The sequence below is a fragment of the Anolis sagrei genome, chromosome 8 (assembly GCF_037176765.1).
Source record: "Anolis sagrei isolate rAnoSag1 chromosome 8, rAnoSag1.mat, whole genome shotgun sequence".
Taxonomy (NCBI): domain Eukaryota; kingdom Metazoa; phylum Chordata; class Lepidosauria; order Squamata; family Dactyloidae; genus Anolis; species Anolis sagrei.
The window spans coordinates 29,493,364-29,505,719 of NC_090028.1; the positions used below are offsets into that span (position 1 = coordinate 29,493,364).

At 49.8% G+C, this 12,356-nt stretch overlaps 1 protein-coding gene across 2 annotated transcripts; it reads right to left on the reverse strand.

The window, feature by feature from the left end:
* Window positions 1–143: 143 nt before the first annotated feature.
* Window positions 144–6,920, reverse strand: DHODH (dihydroorotate dehydrogenase (quinone)). 2 transcript variants are annotated; one of them, XM_060788334.2, is made up of 9 exons: window positions 6,816–6,920; window positions 4,654–4,887; window positions 4,343–4,542; window positions 4,177–4,259; window positions 3,789–3,976; window positions 2,727–2,840; window positions 2,399–2,552; window positions 2,145–2,304; window positions 144–739 (listed from the first exon to the last, which is right to left on the reverse strand). In XM_060788334.2, exons 1-9 carry the CDS (start codon window positions 6,840–6,842, stop codon window positions 685–687), a joined length of 1,215 nt encoding a protein of 404 aa, XP_060644317.2. In that variant the 5' UTR covers window positions 6,843–6,920; the 3' UTR covers window positions 144–684. The 2 variants fall into 2 exon arrangements, with proteins under 2 accessions (XP_060644317.2, XP_067327189.1); XM_067471088.1 differs by lacking the exon at window positions 4,654–4,887 and having other exon boundaries at window positions 6,816–6,867.
* Between the last annotated feature and the right edge of the window lie 5,436 nt (window positions 6,921–12,356).

Consider the following 12,356-nt stretch of genomic DNA (forward strand, 5'->3'; position numbering starts at 1 on the left):
GGATAAAATCACGATGGCAGTAATGATGTGGGCTTATGCACTGAATGAAGGGAAGCCAGAGGTGTGTCATCTTCCTGCCCCTGTTTCTGAGCTCCAGAAACAATGCTTAGCAATGGGGTCCTTCAACCAACCATCACACCATGTTTGAACCAAGAGTCAAGCCCTTTATTGAAACGGTCACCAAACCGAATGGCCTGAAGGAGAGAGTCTGCCTTTGGGGACAAGGAAGCGCTGGCCTCTACATAGGATAGTGCCTTCCCTCCAAATATCGTGTCCCAAGGCTCCTGGGTGCAGCACAGCCCCACTGTCCCCACTGAGGCTGTCAAACAGGGAGAGGAGGCACTGACAGGGCTGAATGGATGGCTCCTCCTGAGCCTGACTGCCTCCATGCTGAAGAGACATAGATTCCTTTGCCCCTTGTGCTCCCCCCATGATCTCTGATCGACGATGCAAAGTCCAGTCTGCTTAGCTGAGTCAATCTTGTTCTGAGCTGTGAGCTTTGACTGTCAGATTGCAGGGCTCCCACTTGGGATAGGCTGCCAAAGGGGAGGATGTCTGTTTCTTCCACTGCACAGGTGCTTCCGCAGAATGGGGAGCAGCCAATCCACAAGCTTCAGAAGCCCCCACTGGGCATCTGGGACGAAAGGCCTCCCTGGGTCCACAGTAAGGTCTCAGCGAGGCTCCTCAGAGGCGGTGGTCCGCACCCACGGCCTCCTGGACACTCTGGAATCCCTGCTCCCTGGGGAAAGCAGGAGGAACAGGGGCTGAGCCAAAGCTGGCCTCCTCAGAAGAGACCTGGCCCTGCATTCCCTCCTCTTGAGAGGAAGTGGGAGGATTATTCATCCACAGAACATGCAGAAAAGGAGGAGGGGACGTCAGCAAAAAAGCCAAGGCAGAGAGCAAAGGACTAGCTAGAGGGGGAAGCAGGGATGGGAAGCCAGGAGAGCAAAGGGTCAAGGCAAAGCAGGGACAGAAATGGTTCTCTTCTCTGTGCTTCAACAGGGCCACTGGAGAGATCAAGGCCATAGAATTGGGGGGGGGGGGGGTTTGAACCTCTCCATAGCTCCCTGCCTACATCCCACTCCTGTTGCTGCTTTCTGTGATCCTCATGCCTTCTCCATGACTCCGTTCTCTCAGAAATATTAAAAATTAACTAGGTATTTTTAATTACACAAATGTAAGTCAAGCACTGAAAGGGTTAAATGGATGCATTGACTCAGGAAAAGCTGCTGTTCAATATAAGTAACTGTAGCTTAGTAGCACTCAGTCTGTGGGTTACAAAGTCGGGGATTCCATCTGAACATTAGGAAGAACTTCCTGATTGTGAAAGCCGTTCAGTAGTGGAATTCTCTGCCCCGGAGTGTGGTGGAGGCTCCTTCTTTGGAAGCTTTTAAACAGAGACTGGATGGCCATCTGTCGGGGGTGCTTTGAATGCAATTTTCCTGCTTCTTGGCAGGGGGTTGGCCTGGATGGCCCGTGAGGTCTCTTCCAACTCTATGATTCTATGTCTCTGTGGGAGAAGGGCCTCAGTGTGAGAAGGCCTCAGTGTGAGAGAGGCGTCAGTCTGAGAGAATCCTCAGTATGAGTAGGCTTCAGTGGAAGCAAGGCCTCAGTGTAAGGTAGGCCTCAGTTTGAGAAGGCCTGGTGTGAGAAGCTGCAGTGGAGAAGCCCCAAGTTGAAGGCCATTGTGTGTGAAAGATACTGTGCATAAAAAGCTATTGTGTGACGCTCCTATGTAAGTTTGGTGTGAAATCAAAGCTGTTTATCTGCATGAGAAAGAAGTCCAGCATGGAAGTAAAGAAGGAAGTGTAACGAACTTTATTTGTATTCTGGAACTTCGTTCTTGTAAATAGTGAAACTATATTAGTTTGCTATAAAGAAAAGCCTCTGTGAAAGGAATAACATTGGTCTTTGTGTTTTTGTTCTCGTAAACACTTTGGGCTACTGGTGCTGGGCCACACTGCTGCTAATAAGTTACTCTGCTGTGCATTAATGAGGAGGGTCTTTTGCTAATAAGCCCATTCACCCAACACCATCCATCTCCTGAGTGCCAAACTTCCTTCCCAGACCACATCCAGGCCAAAGGCACCTAGCAGAAATGTGGGTCCCCAGGGACAGCATGACCCTCTTCTGCTCCCGCTCACCTCAAGAGTGCTGCCAGCTCCTGCTTCACGGCCCACACCACAGGTGGCCCCTGGTAGGCCAAGGCTGTGTAGAGCTGCACCAGGGAGGCCCCTGCCCGGATCTTCTCCAAGGCGTCCTGACCGCTGCAAATGCCTCCCACGCCAATGATGGGAACGCGTCCTGGGGGAGGGGGTAGAAGGAGGGAGCCTTGTGAGGGAGGCAGAGGAGGCCTCAAGCAATGACACAAGCAGCCCCCCTGGCTCTCACAGCTTACCTTTGGTGAGGGCATACATCTCGCGGACTGTCTCAGTGGAGAGCGGTCGCAAAGGGGGCCCACTCAAACCACCCACCTCATCACGATGGGCCCCACGCAGGGAGTCTGGCCGGCTTACAGTGGTGTTGGTGACCACCAATCCGTCAACACCCAGCTGGGAAAGAGGACCAGAGCACATTAGAGGGGCCCATCTCCTCTGCAATCTCCAGTCATGCACAGAGGGACCTCAAGAACCCTTTAGAACCACACAGGCACATCCTGCCCGACCCATAAGGGCTCTGAGGGAAGGAAGGGGTGCTGAGGCCATCTCCAGGCTCAAGCCCATCACCTCGCAGACGACACTAGCAATGTCCCGCTTCTCTTGGGCCGTGAGGTCTGGTGCAATTTTCACCAGGACAGCCGGCTTGGGCTCCGCAGGAAGGGCATCTCTCTCAGCCAGCACCTGGGGAGGGAAGAAGGGTGTTGGATTTCATCCCTTGTGTCATCAGGCTTCCAGGCCTCAATGAGTAGCTAGACTAGGGATAGGATTAGAGTGAGGGATTCCTTCCCCACATTCCTATGCATGTTTACCAAAAAAGTAAACATGCATTCCTCCTCCTCGCCACTGTCTCTTCCCGCTTTGAAGATATGTAATGGGATCTCTGTGAGGGATCTTCCTTTTCAAAGGTATTTTCATGGTCCTGGGCTGGCCATGTGATCTTTTCGCCACCATTGTCTCTTCTGCCTTTCCTTCCTTCCAGTAAGGATGCACATTTTGCCTCTCTCTTTAGGCAAAATGTAGCTGCATGGATTTTTCTACCCTTTTACTTCTTTAGAAGATGAGACTTAGTAAACTAATGAACTCCACTAATTTTCTATCTAAAATGAATTATTTTACTTCAATAAATATTTTTAAACCTAAAGTTCTGACTCTGCAATCCTGTGCCATCCTAAGCTACAGAAGCTTATCCCATCTCATCACGTGTAAGTTTCTGCTGGTTTTGAACTTTGCTTCTGGTACTCTGCTATATTTATGATGGAATCACCCCAACTGAGGGTTATTTTTGAGCCTAATAGCTAAGATTCATAAACAAAGGACACTCAGGAGCTGGGGAGGGGGGGGGGGGGTCAATGGTGCCGGAAGCATGGTGCCCGCTTCACATTGCCTGGTCAATTCCTCCACCTCCCCAGCACACCCCTTTGCCAAACCCAGGAGCCAGGGAAACCCTTTGAGAACAGAGGAGATCCAGAGAGTCAGGAGGGAGACCAGGGAGTTGGGAAGAGGGGGTTGCCCTGCCAGGAAGGGGCTCCCTCTCTTGTGGGACGCAGCCTTGTGGACCCTTGCAGCCCCTCAGCTGAGAGACATAGGAGCAAAGGAGGAGACCACCCCAAAGGCCCAGCGAGGGCCCACCTTGCCCAGTAGAAGGCGCAGCTCCGCTTTTCCCTGCAGGGTCCGCAGGCCGGGTGTGTTGGGGCTGGAAACGTTCACCACCAGGTAGTCAGCCAGCGGGCCCAACATCTGAACTCCGGCTACATAGTCTGCAGAGGCATCCACTGAAGACTTGTTCTTGCCAAGGTTGATCCCGAGAAGCATGCCCTCTAGGGAGAGATAGGGAGAGAGCGGGGCCCTGCTCAGAAGGGCCGGTCCAGGATAGCAGAGGGGGGTTCTGGGAGTCCAGCATCATCCTAGAACCAGGAGGCCAGTCCAAGAAAGGGAGTCAACCCCATTCCCCCAGCTACCCTTGGACGCTGAAGGTTGTCATCCAGGCCGCCTGCCTCCTCCTTTGCTGCCCCCTCACCTTTCTGGAGGCGACGCTGGGTCTCCTGCCGAGCTTTTAGGCGCTGCTGCACAGCCGCATGGCCCTGGCTGTTGAAGCCGTACCTGGAGGGCAGCAGGGCGATGGGTGAGAGGGGGAGCCAAGGGGCAGCCCCCTTTATGTGCCTCCCTCCCTATCTGCACCCCACCTGTTGATGATGGCCCGATCCTGGTCAAGGCGAAAGACCCTGGGGCGTGGATTACCCTCCTGGGGTTGCGGAGTAACACTGCCCACCTCCACGAACCCAAATCCCAGACCGAAGAGGCCGTCCACTGCTTCCCCGTCCTTGTCGAAGCCGGCCGCCAGACCAAGTGGGTTCCGGAAGCACCGCCCAAAGACCCTTGCCTCCTAAAACCAAGGAGTGGAGAGGAGGAGGTGAGCGCTGTAGGATATGAGCTCCAGACCCATTCTGGGATGAACAGTCTAAGCCCGCTTCCCACCCCCCAGCCAGTGACCAACCAAGGTGCTGGGGCCCCCTTCTGCCTCCCACTCCTCCTTCCGGAGCTGCAGGGGCCGGAGCCCAAGGGCCAAGAAGCGGAGGGCCAGGGTGTGGGAGGTCTCGGGGCCCAGGGCCCACTGCAGGGCCGGCATCAACTGTCCCGTATAGAAGTCCCGGTCCCCAGTCGCTGCCAGATATGAGGCCAAAAGCACACCACCACCGCCCAGTACCACCGAGGCCTCCCTCAGCCGACGCTGTGGTGAAAGAGAAAGAAAAAGACAAAGTAGAGGAAGGGGTCAGCGAGAAGGTCTGTGTTATAGTTGTGTGTGCCATTGTTAGGATCCCACATGTGCTATAATGTCAATCAAACTTCCAACAGACCTCACTACCTCTGAGGATACTTGCCATAGATGCAGGCAAAACGTCAGGAGAAAATGCCTCTAGAACATGGCCATATAGCCCGGAAAACCTACAACAACCCAACCAATGAGCAACTGTATACCTAGTTTAGACCAATGAAATGATTTGTCTTTGGGAACTAATGAAAATGTATATTCCATTTACTACCAAAGTGATAAAAACCCTGCAGCCCCATTGGGGGTTACAACAATCCCTTTGGTTGCATTCCTGTATGCTTGTTTGACATTATTGCTATGGCCACACAACAAATAGTTTTTGAAGTTTAAAAGATTCAACTTTTAACAAATATGGATTAACAATTTTAATGTGTTTAAAATAACACAAAGTAATATATTCTAGTATATTTATCATGAAACTAAAATATGCAAAGTGGTTAACAAAGACCACAGAAGTTATTTGTTTGGAGTTAAATAAAGCTTGCATTAAAAATCTTTCACTTGCATCACTTCTTTCGTTCTAGTCTCCAGGGCAGAAGAAAACAAGCTTGCCCCCCTATCCCTATGACTTCCCCTCACATATTTATACATGGCTATCATGTCTCTTCTCAGCCTTCTCAGCTACCCCTCTATTCCGCCTTGGTTAGACCACACCTGGAATACTGTGTCCAATTCTGGGCACCACAATAGAAGAAAGATATTGACAAGCTGGAATGTGTCCAGAGGAGGGCAACTAAAATGATCAAAGGTCTGGAGAACAAGCCCTATGAGGAGCGGCTTAAGGAACTGGGCGTGTTTAGCCTGAAGAAGAGAAGGCTGAGAGGAGACATGATAGCTATGTATAAATATATGAGAGGAAGCCACAGGGAGGAGGGAGCGAACTTGTTTTCTGCTGCCCTGGAGACTAGGACGCAGAACAATGGCTTCAAACTAAAAGAAAGGAGATTCCATCTGAACATGAGGAAGAACTTCCTGACTGTGAGAGCCATTCAGCAGTGGAACTCTCTGCCCTGGAGTATGGTGGAGGCTCCTTCTTTGGAAGCTTTTAAACAGAGAATGGATGGCCATCTGTCAGGGATGATTTGAATGCAATATTCCTGCTTCTTGGCAGAATGAGGTTGGACTGGATGGCCCATGAGGTCTCTTCCAACTCTAGGATTCTATGATTCTTCTTCAGGATAAACATGCCCAGCTCTTTAAGCCGCTCCTCATAGGGCTTGTTCTCCAGACTCTTGATCATTTTAGTCGCCCTCCTCTGGACACATTCCAGCTTGTCAATATCTCAGAATTGGGCACAATGTTCCAGGCGTGAATTAGATACAATATTCCAAGTGTGGAATACTGTGTCCAATTCACAATATTGTGTCCAATTCCATCATTTTAGTCGCCCTCCTCTGGACACATTCCAGCTTGTCAATATCTCAGAATTGGACACAATATTCCAGGTAGTGAATCAGACACAATATTCCAGGTGTGGAATACTGTGTCCAATTCACAATATTGTGTCCAATTCCAGGTATTTGTTAAAGGTACAGTTCTATTTACATGTTGTCCTGTTCTTAAATGTTTGCATCATGTGTTTAATTGAATACAGACATTTTGACATTATATTCTTACTCTATAAAATGAGTGACTTTATCTTCAGTAGTAAAAGGACATTTGAGATTGAAAGAAAAAAGATTCAAGTTTTGTGGTTTCCTTCTTTATCCCCCCACCCCCAAATTTGGAAAGAAACCAAAGTATTTCCTGCTTTTTGGGAAATACTTTGGTTTCTTTCTCTTCTAGGAGAGCATTCACTGCTAGAAGTCGAAAGAGAAAAGCCTCACCCAGAGCGACGCCCCTGCAGGAGCCATGCTGGCCGACTGGAGCCAGGGGGACAGATAAGGGAGAGGCACTGAAGAGACGCTTCCGGCGGAAGCTGCCCGGGAAAAAGGAGGCGGGGCGCCTCTGAGGAAAGGCGGGGCGAGGGGCGGGGCCTGGTCAGCTGTGTTGTCTGTGGCCCCGCCCCCTCTGGCACAGGACTGAAGGGCTTGTTACTCCCCTTTGGGACTGAAGGCGCCTCCACAAGTGGGGTAGAAGGGCTAGTTGGGAGGCCTCAGCCTTTGCCAGCGCACCCAAATACCTGGGAGTCACTCTGGACCCTGCTCTTACCTACAAGAAGCATTGCCTGAACATCAAGCAAAAAGTGGGTGCTAGAACCAATATCATACGAAAGCTGACTGGCACAACCTGGGGATCACAACCAGACACAGTGAAGACATCTACCCTTGCGCTTTGCTACTCTGCTGCTGAGTATGCATGCCCAGTGTGGAACACATCTCACCACGCTAAAACAGTGGATGTGGCTCTGAATGAGACATGCCGCATTATCACGGGGTGTCTGCGCCCTACACCACTGGAGAAATTACACTGTCTAGCTGGTATTGCACCACCTGACATCCGCCGGGAAGTGGCAGCCAATAGTGAAAGGACCAAGGCAGAGACATCTCCAGCTCATCCCCTGTTTGGGTATCAGCCAGCACGTCAACGACTTAAATCCAGACATAGTTTTCTAAGATCTAGAGACACTCGCTGGAACACCTCAGCAAGCGAGAGTCCAAAAGTGGCAGGCTCAAACCCACAACCTCAACCAATGGCTGATACCAAATGAGAAACTCCCCCCTGGGCATACAGAGGACTGGGCGACTTGGAAGGCGCTGAACAGACTGCGCTCTGACACCGCGAGATGCAGAGCCAATCTTAAGAAATGGGGCTAGTTGTACCTTGATGGGAGCAGAGTTGTGCCATGTAAATATTGCAAAGGCAGCTGTGCTTTTAACCATTATGAATAACTGCATCCACAAGCCCACTTGAATAGTGGTTTATTGATTGTTGAGCAACAGAACCACACAGCACTATGACACATTTGGCTGATACCAAATGAGAAACTCCCCCCTGGGCACACAGAGGATTGGGCGACTTGGAAGGCGCTGAACAGACTGCGCTCTGGCACCACAAGATGCAGAGCCAACCTTCAGAAATGGGGCTACAAAGTGGAATCCTCGACATGCGAGTGTGGAGAAGAGCACACCACAGACCACCTGCTGCAATGCAATCTGAGCCCTGCCACATGCACAATGGGGAACCTTCTTGCAGCAACACCAGAAGCACTCCGAGTGGCCAGATACTGGTCAAAGGATATTTAATCAACTACCAAACTCACAGATTTTGTATTTTCTCTGTTTGTTTGCTTTGTTGTTAGAAATGTAATATAATTGACTGGCTGCCCTGACACGAGAAATAAAGCCTTTGCCAACCAGGACAGATGTGGGGAAAGGGCTCGGGGCACAGGTTGCCTCCCCCCTTGAACAATCAATACACTTTACAACAGGCCTGGGCCCACTTGGGCCTTCCCTTCAGGTGTTTTGGACTTCAACTCCCACAATTCCTAACAGCCTCAGGCCCTTTCCTTTTCCCCCTCAGCCGCTTAAGCGGTCTGGCCTAGAATAATTACATTCACCCCAGACATGATCTATTAGCTGAGTGAATTGTGTGGAATGTAAATCGAGAATGCCACGGAATATTTGTTGTTCTCTTTAGGGAAATAACCTTACGTCAGAACTGACGTGTGTATTTGTGGTTAAGAAAACTATTGGTAGCGAATTGTGTACCTGTGGTTAAACAGCAAGGAAGGCGAGGGAAAGCCAGAAGATTATGCCGAAAGAAGTCTGTCGAATATAGAGAATATAGTCGGCGCGTTTGATGAGCTTGTATTGGTAGCGTGTGGAGTATTTCTTCGTAGAGTTCGTTATTGCGTAATTCATAAAAATGATTTATTTTTGGGGGGGCGGGATACGTTCTTGGAAGGCCCTTCCACACAGCCATATAACCCAGAAGATCAAGGCAGGAAATCCCACAATATCTCAAACTACAAGAAAGGAAATTCCATCTGAACATGAGGAAGAACTTCCTGACTGTGAGAGCCGTTCAGTAGTGGAACTCTCTGCCCTGGAGTGTGGTGGAGGCTCCTTCTTTGGAAGCTTTTAAACAGAGGCTGGATGGCCATCTGTCAGGGGTGGTTTGAATGCAATATTCCTGCTTCTTGGCAGGGGGTTGGACTGGATAGCCCATGAGGTCTCTTCCAACTCTTTGATTCTATGATTCTATGATCTGCTTTGAACTGGAATATATGGCAGTGTGGACTCAGATAACCCAGTTCAACGCAGATACTATGGGATTGCATGCCTTGATATTCTGGGTTATCAAGATAATGGCAACCAGACTGATTGATAACTGGGAAATAGAGGGAGAAAACATGGCGGCAGTGACAGAATTTGTATTTCTAGGTGTGAAGATGACTGCAGACGCAGACTGCGGTCAGGAAATCAGAAGATGTTTACTTCTTGGGATGAGAGCAATAATCAATCTTGATAGAGAGGAGTAGTGGCAACACACTGGCAACGAAGATCCGCATAGTTAAAGCAATAATATTCCCCGTAGTAACCTATGGATGTGAGAGCTGGACCATAAGGAAGGCTGAGCGAAGGAAGATAGTCGCTTTTGAACTGTGGTGTTGGAGGAAAATGCTGAGAGTGCCTTGGACCCGAGAAGATCCAACCAGTCCATACTCCAGGAAAGAAAGCCCGACTGCTCACTGGATGGAAGGATATTAGAGGCAAAGATTAAGTTCTTTGGCCACAAAATGAGAAATCAGGAAAGCTTAGAGAAGACAATGATGCTGTGGAAAATGGAAGGAAAAAGGAAGAGTTGCCGACCAAGGGCAAGGTGGATGGATGATATCCTTGAAGTGACTTGGTTGACTCTGAAGGAGCTGGGGGTGGTGACAACCGACAGGGAGCTCTGGCGTGGGATGGTCCATGAGATCACGAAGAGTCGGAAGCAACTGAACGAATAAACAACATTGTTGTGGGTTATATGGTTGTGTGGAAGAGTCTCTTGAAGAGGAGAAAACATGGAATAAATTGCATTATAACGAAGCCTTTGCAACTACGACCCCTGGGTCCCGATCCCCACCTCCCCGCCACTCTGGGTTAGATGCCGGCTGCCATGGCTTTGCAGGGCTGGGCCTGTGGGACTGCCTGCCCTGATTTCCCTGGGCAAACAGAGGCAATGCCAGGCAGAGGCAGAGGCTCTGCCCACTCTCTAGCCTCTCCCCAGAGAAGCCAAGCAATGGGGCAGCTGTATCCATCTCCTGCAATGTGGTGGCTGCTTCTGGCCTTGGGGGCCCTGAGCTGGGGGGCCATGCTCTCGGTAGCCAGGCCTGGCACAGTGATGCAGAAGGAACCCAAGAGGCTACAGGAAGGAGGAGGACGAGGAGAACGAAGCCTCACTGCAGGCCTAGGTGAGTCTAGAGCAGGCATGGACCAACTTCAGTCCTCCAGGTGTTTTGGAGTCCAGCTCCCAATATTCCTAATAGCCAGTAGGCTGTTGGTGGTAGGAAAAGCTACCCAAAAATATACCAGAGAATCCAAAAACAAATGAGATACTAAAAGTTGAGCATTCAGCTCATTAGCGAGCAGAGCATGAAGTGCCGTGTAATATGACTGTAAAGAATCAAGAGCTTAGGGGGCAAACATGTGGACGACAATCTTGAAAATTACAAAATACAATAATTACAATAATAAGAATAACTACATTTCTTAATAGGTAAATAACTAGGTCTGAGCTACTCTCAACACCCATCTCTTCTAAGCTTCTTAAGAGAGGGGAAAACATCACCAGTCACTACATCTCTCTGACACATAAGCAGAGAGAGATCTCAAAGCACACAGCACATACACAGATGTAAGAAAAACAGAAGTCAAATTTACAGAGGCTTGCAGTAGAAAAACATCAGTTTTACACAACCAATCAGAATGAGAGCATAAACAGAGAGAAGAGAGAGGAAAAAGATACATTCCAACTGTCATACATATGAGGTGAAGGGAATTCCCTTAGCCTATACTAAACTAACTGCTCCTCACTGAGGACTTGAAACTTGGGCAGTGTGGGGTGGAATTCCAACAGTTGGAAGTTATGGGAGTTTAAGTCCAAAACACCTGGAGGTCCAAAGTTGGTCCATGCCTACTCTAAAGGGTGCCTCGATTCCCATCAGCAAAGGAAAGAGGGACTGGGGGGTCACTCAGGGCACCAGACTTGGAGAAGTTACCCTCCTGCTGGGCTTCTGGGTATGGTCTAGGGATCCATTTTGGGAGCTGAGGGCTTTTCCTGCTTTCCAGGAATCAGCATTGTATTTCCACCAGAGACAGGCAGCTGAGGGCCCGAGGAGAGCACTTTGTGGCCCTGGCTGAGGCTGGGCTGCAGGGCAGAGTGTTGTGATAAGTCGTTGCAGGACCAAGTATGTGTGTGAAGAAAAACAGCTGGCTAAGTAGGTCAACCAGCAATCTTGTACCATACCCAAGGGGCTATAACTGTTTGAGTTTCTTTGAATACATTCTGGGGTTCCGGTTCACCAGTGTGGGGTTCCAGCAGGAGATGTTGAAAGAGAGATCCTGAGGGAGAGCTTCTGGAGAGCCTTTTCTCAGAGGAGACCTATGGACAAATGCTTGGCTCTGGGGAGCAATTTGGAGAAGCTACTCTGAGGAGGCTATGATGAAATAGCTATTTACTTCAGGTTTATTTTGATCTCTCGTTTGCTGTAAGCTGAAGATGCCTTATTTTATATTTCTTACAAAGACTGTGTAAGTTTGTTGCACTGCTGATTTTTGTATACAACATTGCCAGTTTTGTTTCATCTCTGCAAAGTAAAGAGAGTAAAGATTTTTCTGTTCACTTTTACTATTGGCCTGAGAGTTTTTGCATTTGGACTTTGGGTGCTGGGATATCTGGCTAAAACATGCACCGCATAACACAGAATTCCCAAAAAGGGGAGAGGAAGGGATGGGCTGCAAGTTCCTCACAACCTCTCTCTTTTTGCCCACAGATATGGAGGCTATCTGGGAGGCCTTGCAAGACGTGGACCCTGGGAACTGGCAGTGGGTGAGTGAGGACCACCCACTGCCACTTGCCGCCTGGCCAGGAAAGGGGACAGCAGGGGCCAGTGGGTGGATGTTGCCTTGGTCCTTCCCTGGAGTGGGAAGCCCCTGCAACATAGGACCCCCTTTAACCCAACAGCCTTCACACTGTGGTCCTCTCTTTCTCTCTCTCTCTCTGCAGGAATTGATGGAGCAGCTGGCCCTTCCGGTGCCTGAGGACAACCTCAGGGGTGCCTCCCAGATGGTAGTGGTGGCACTGAGTTCTTGAGGGCAGTGGGCAGGGGGAACAAAGGAACTGAGCCCCAAAGCCAGAAGATGTGGGAAACCTACTCAGATGTCCCCCCCTTCCTAAAAGGAGCCCCCAGTGGTGGGTAGGCAGTGGGTGTAGGAGGA

Bases quoted from the DNA above. Each gene is read 5' to 3' on its own strand.
- DHODH (XM_060788334.2), bottom strand. From the start codon at position 6,842: ATGGCTCCTGCAGGGGCGTCGCTCTGG. The intron at 4,888-6,815 runs GTGAGGCTTTTC...CTTTCACCACAG, and splicing joins CTGCAGGGGCGTCGCTCTGG to CGTCGGCTGAGGGAGGCCTC. The intron at 3,977-4,176 runs GTGAGGGGGCAG...ATCTCTCCCTAG, and splicing joins CCAGCGTCGCCTCCAGAAAG to AGGGCATGCTTCTCGGGATC.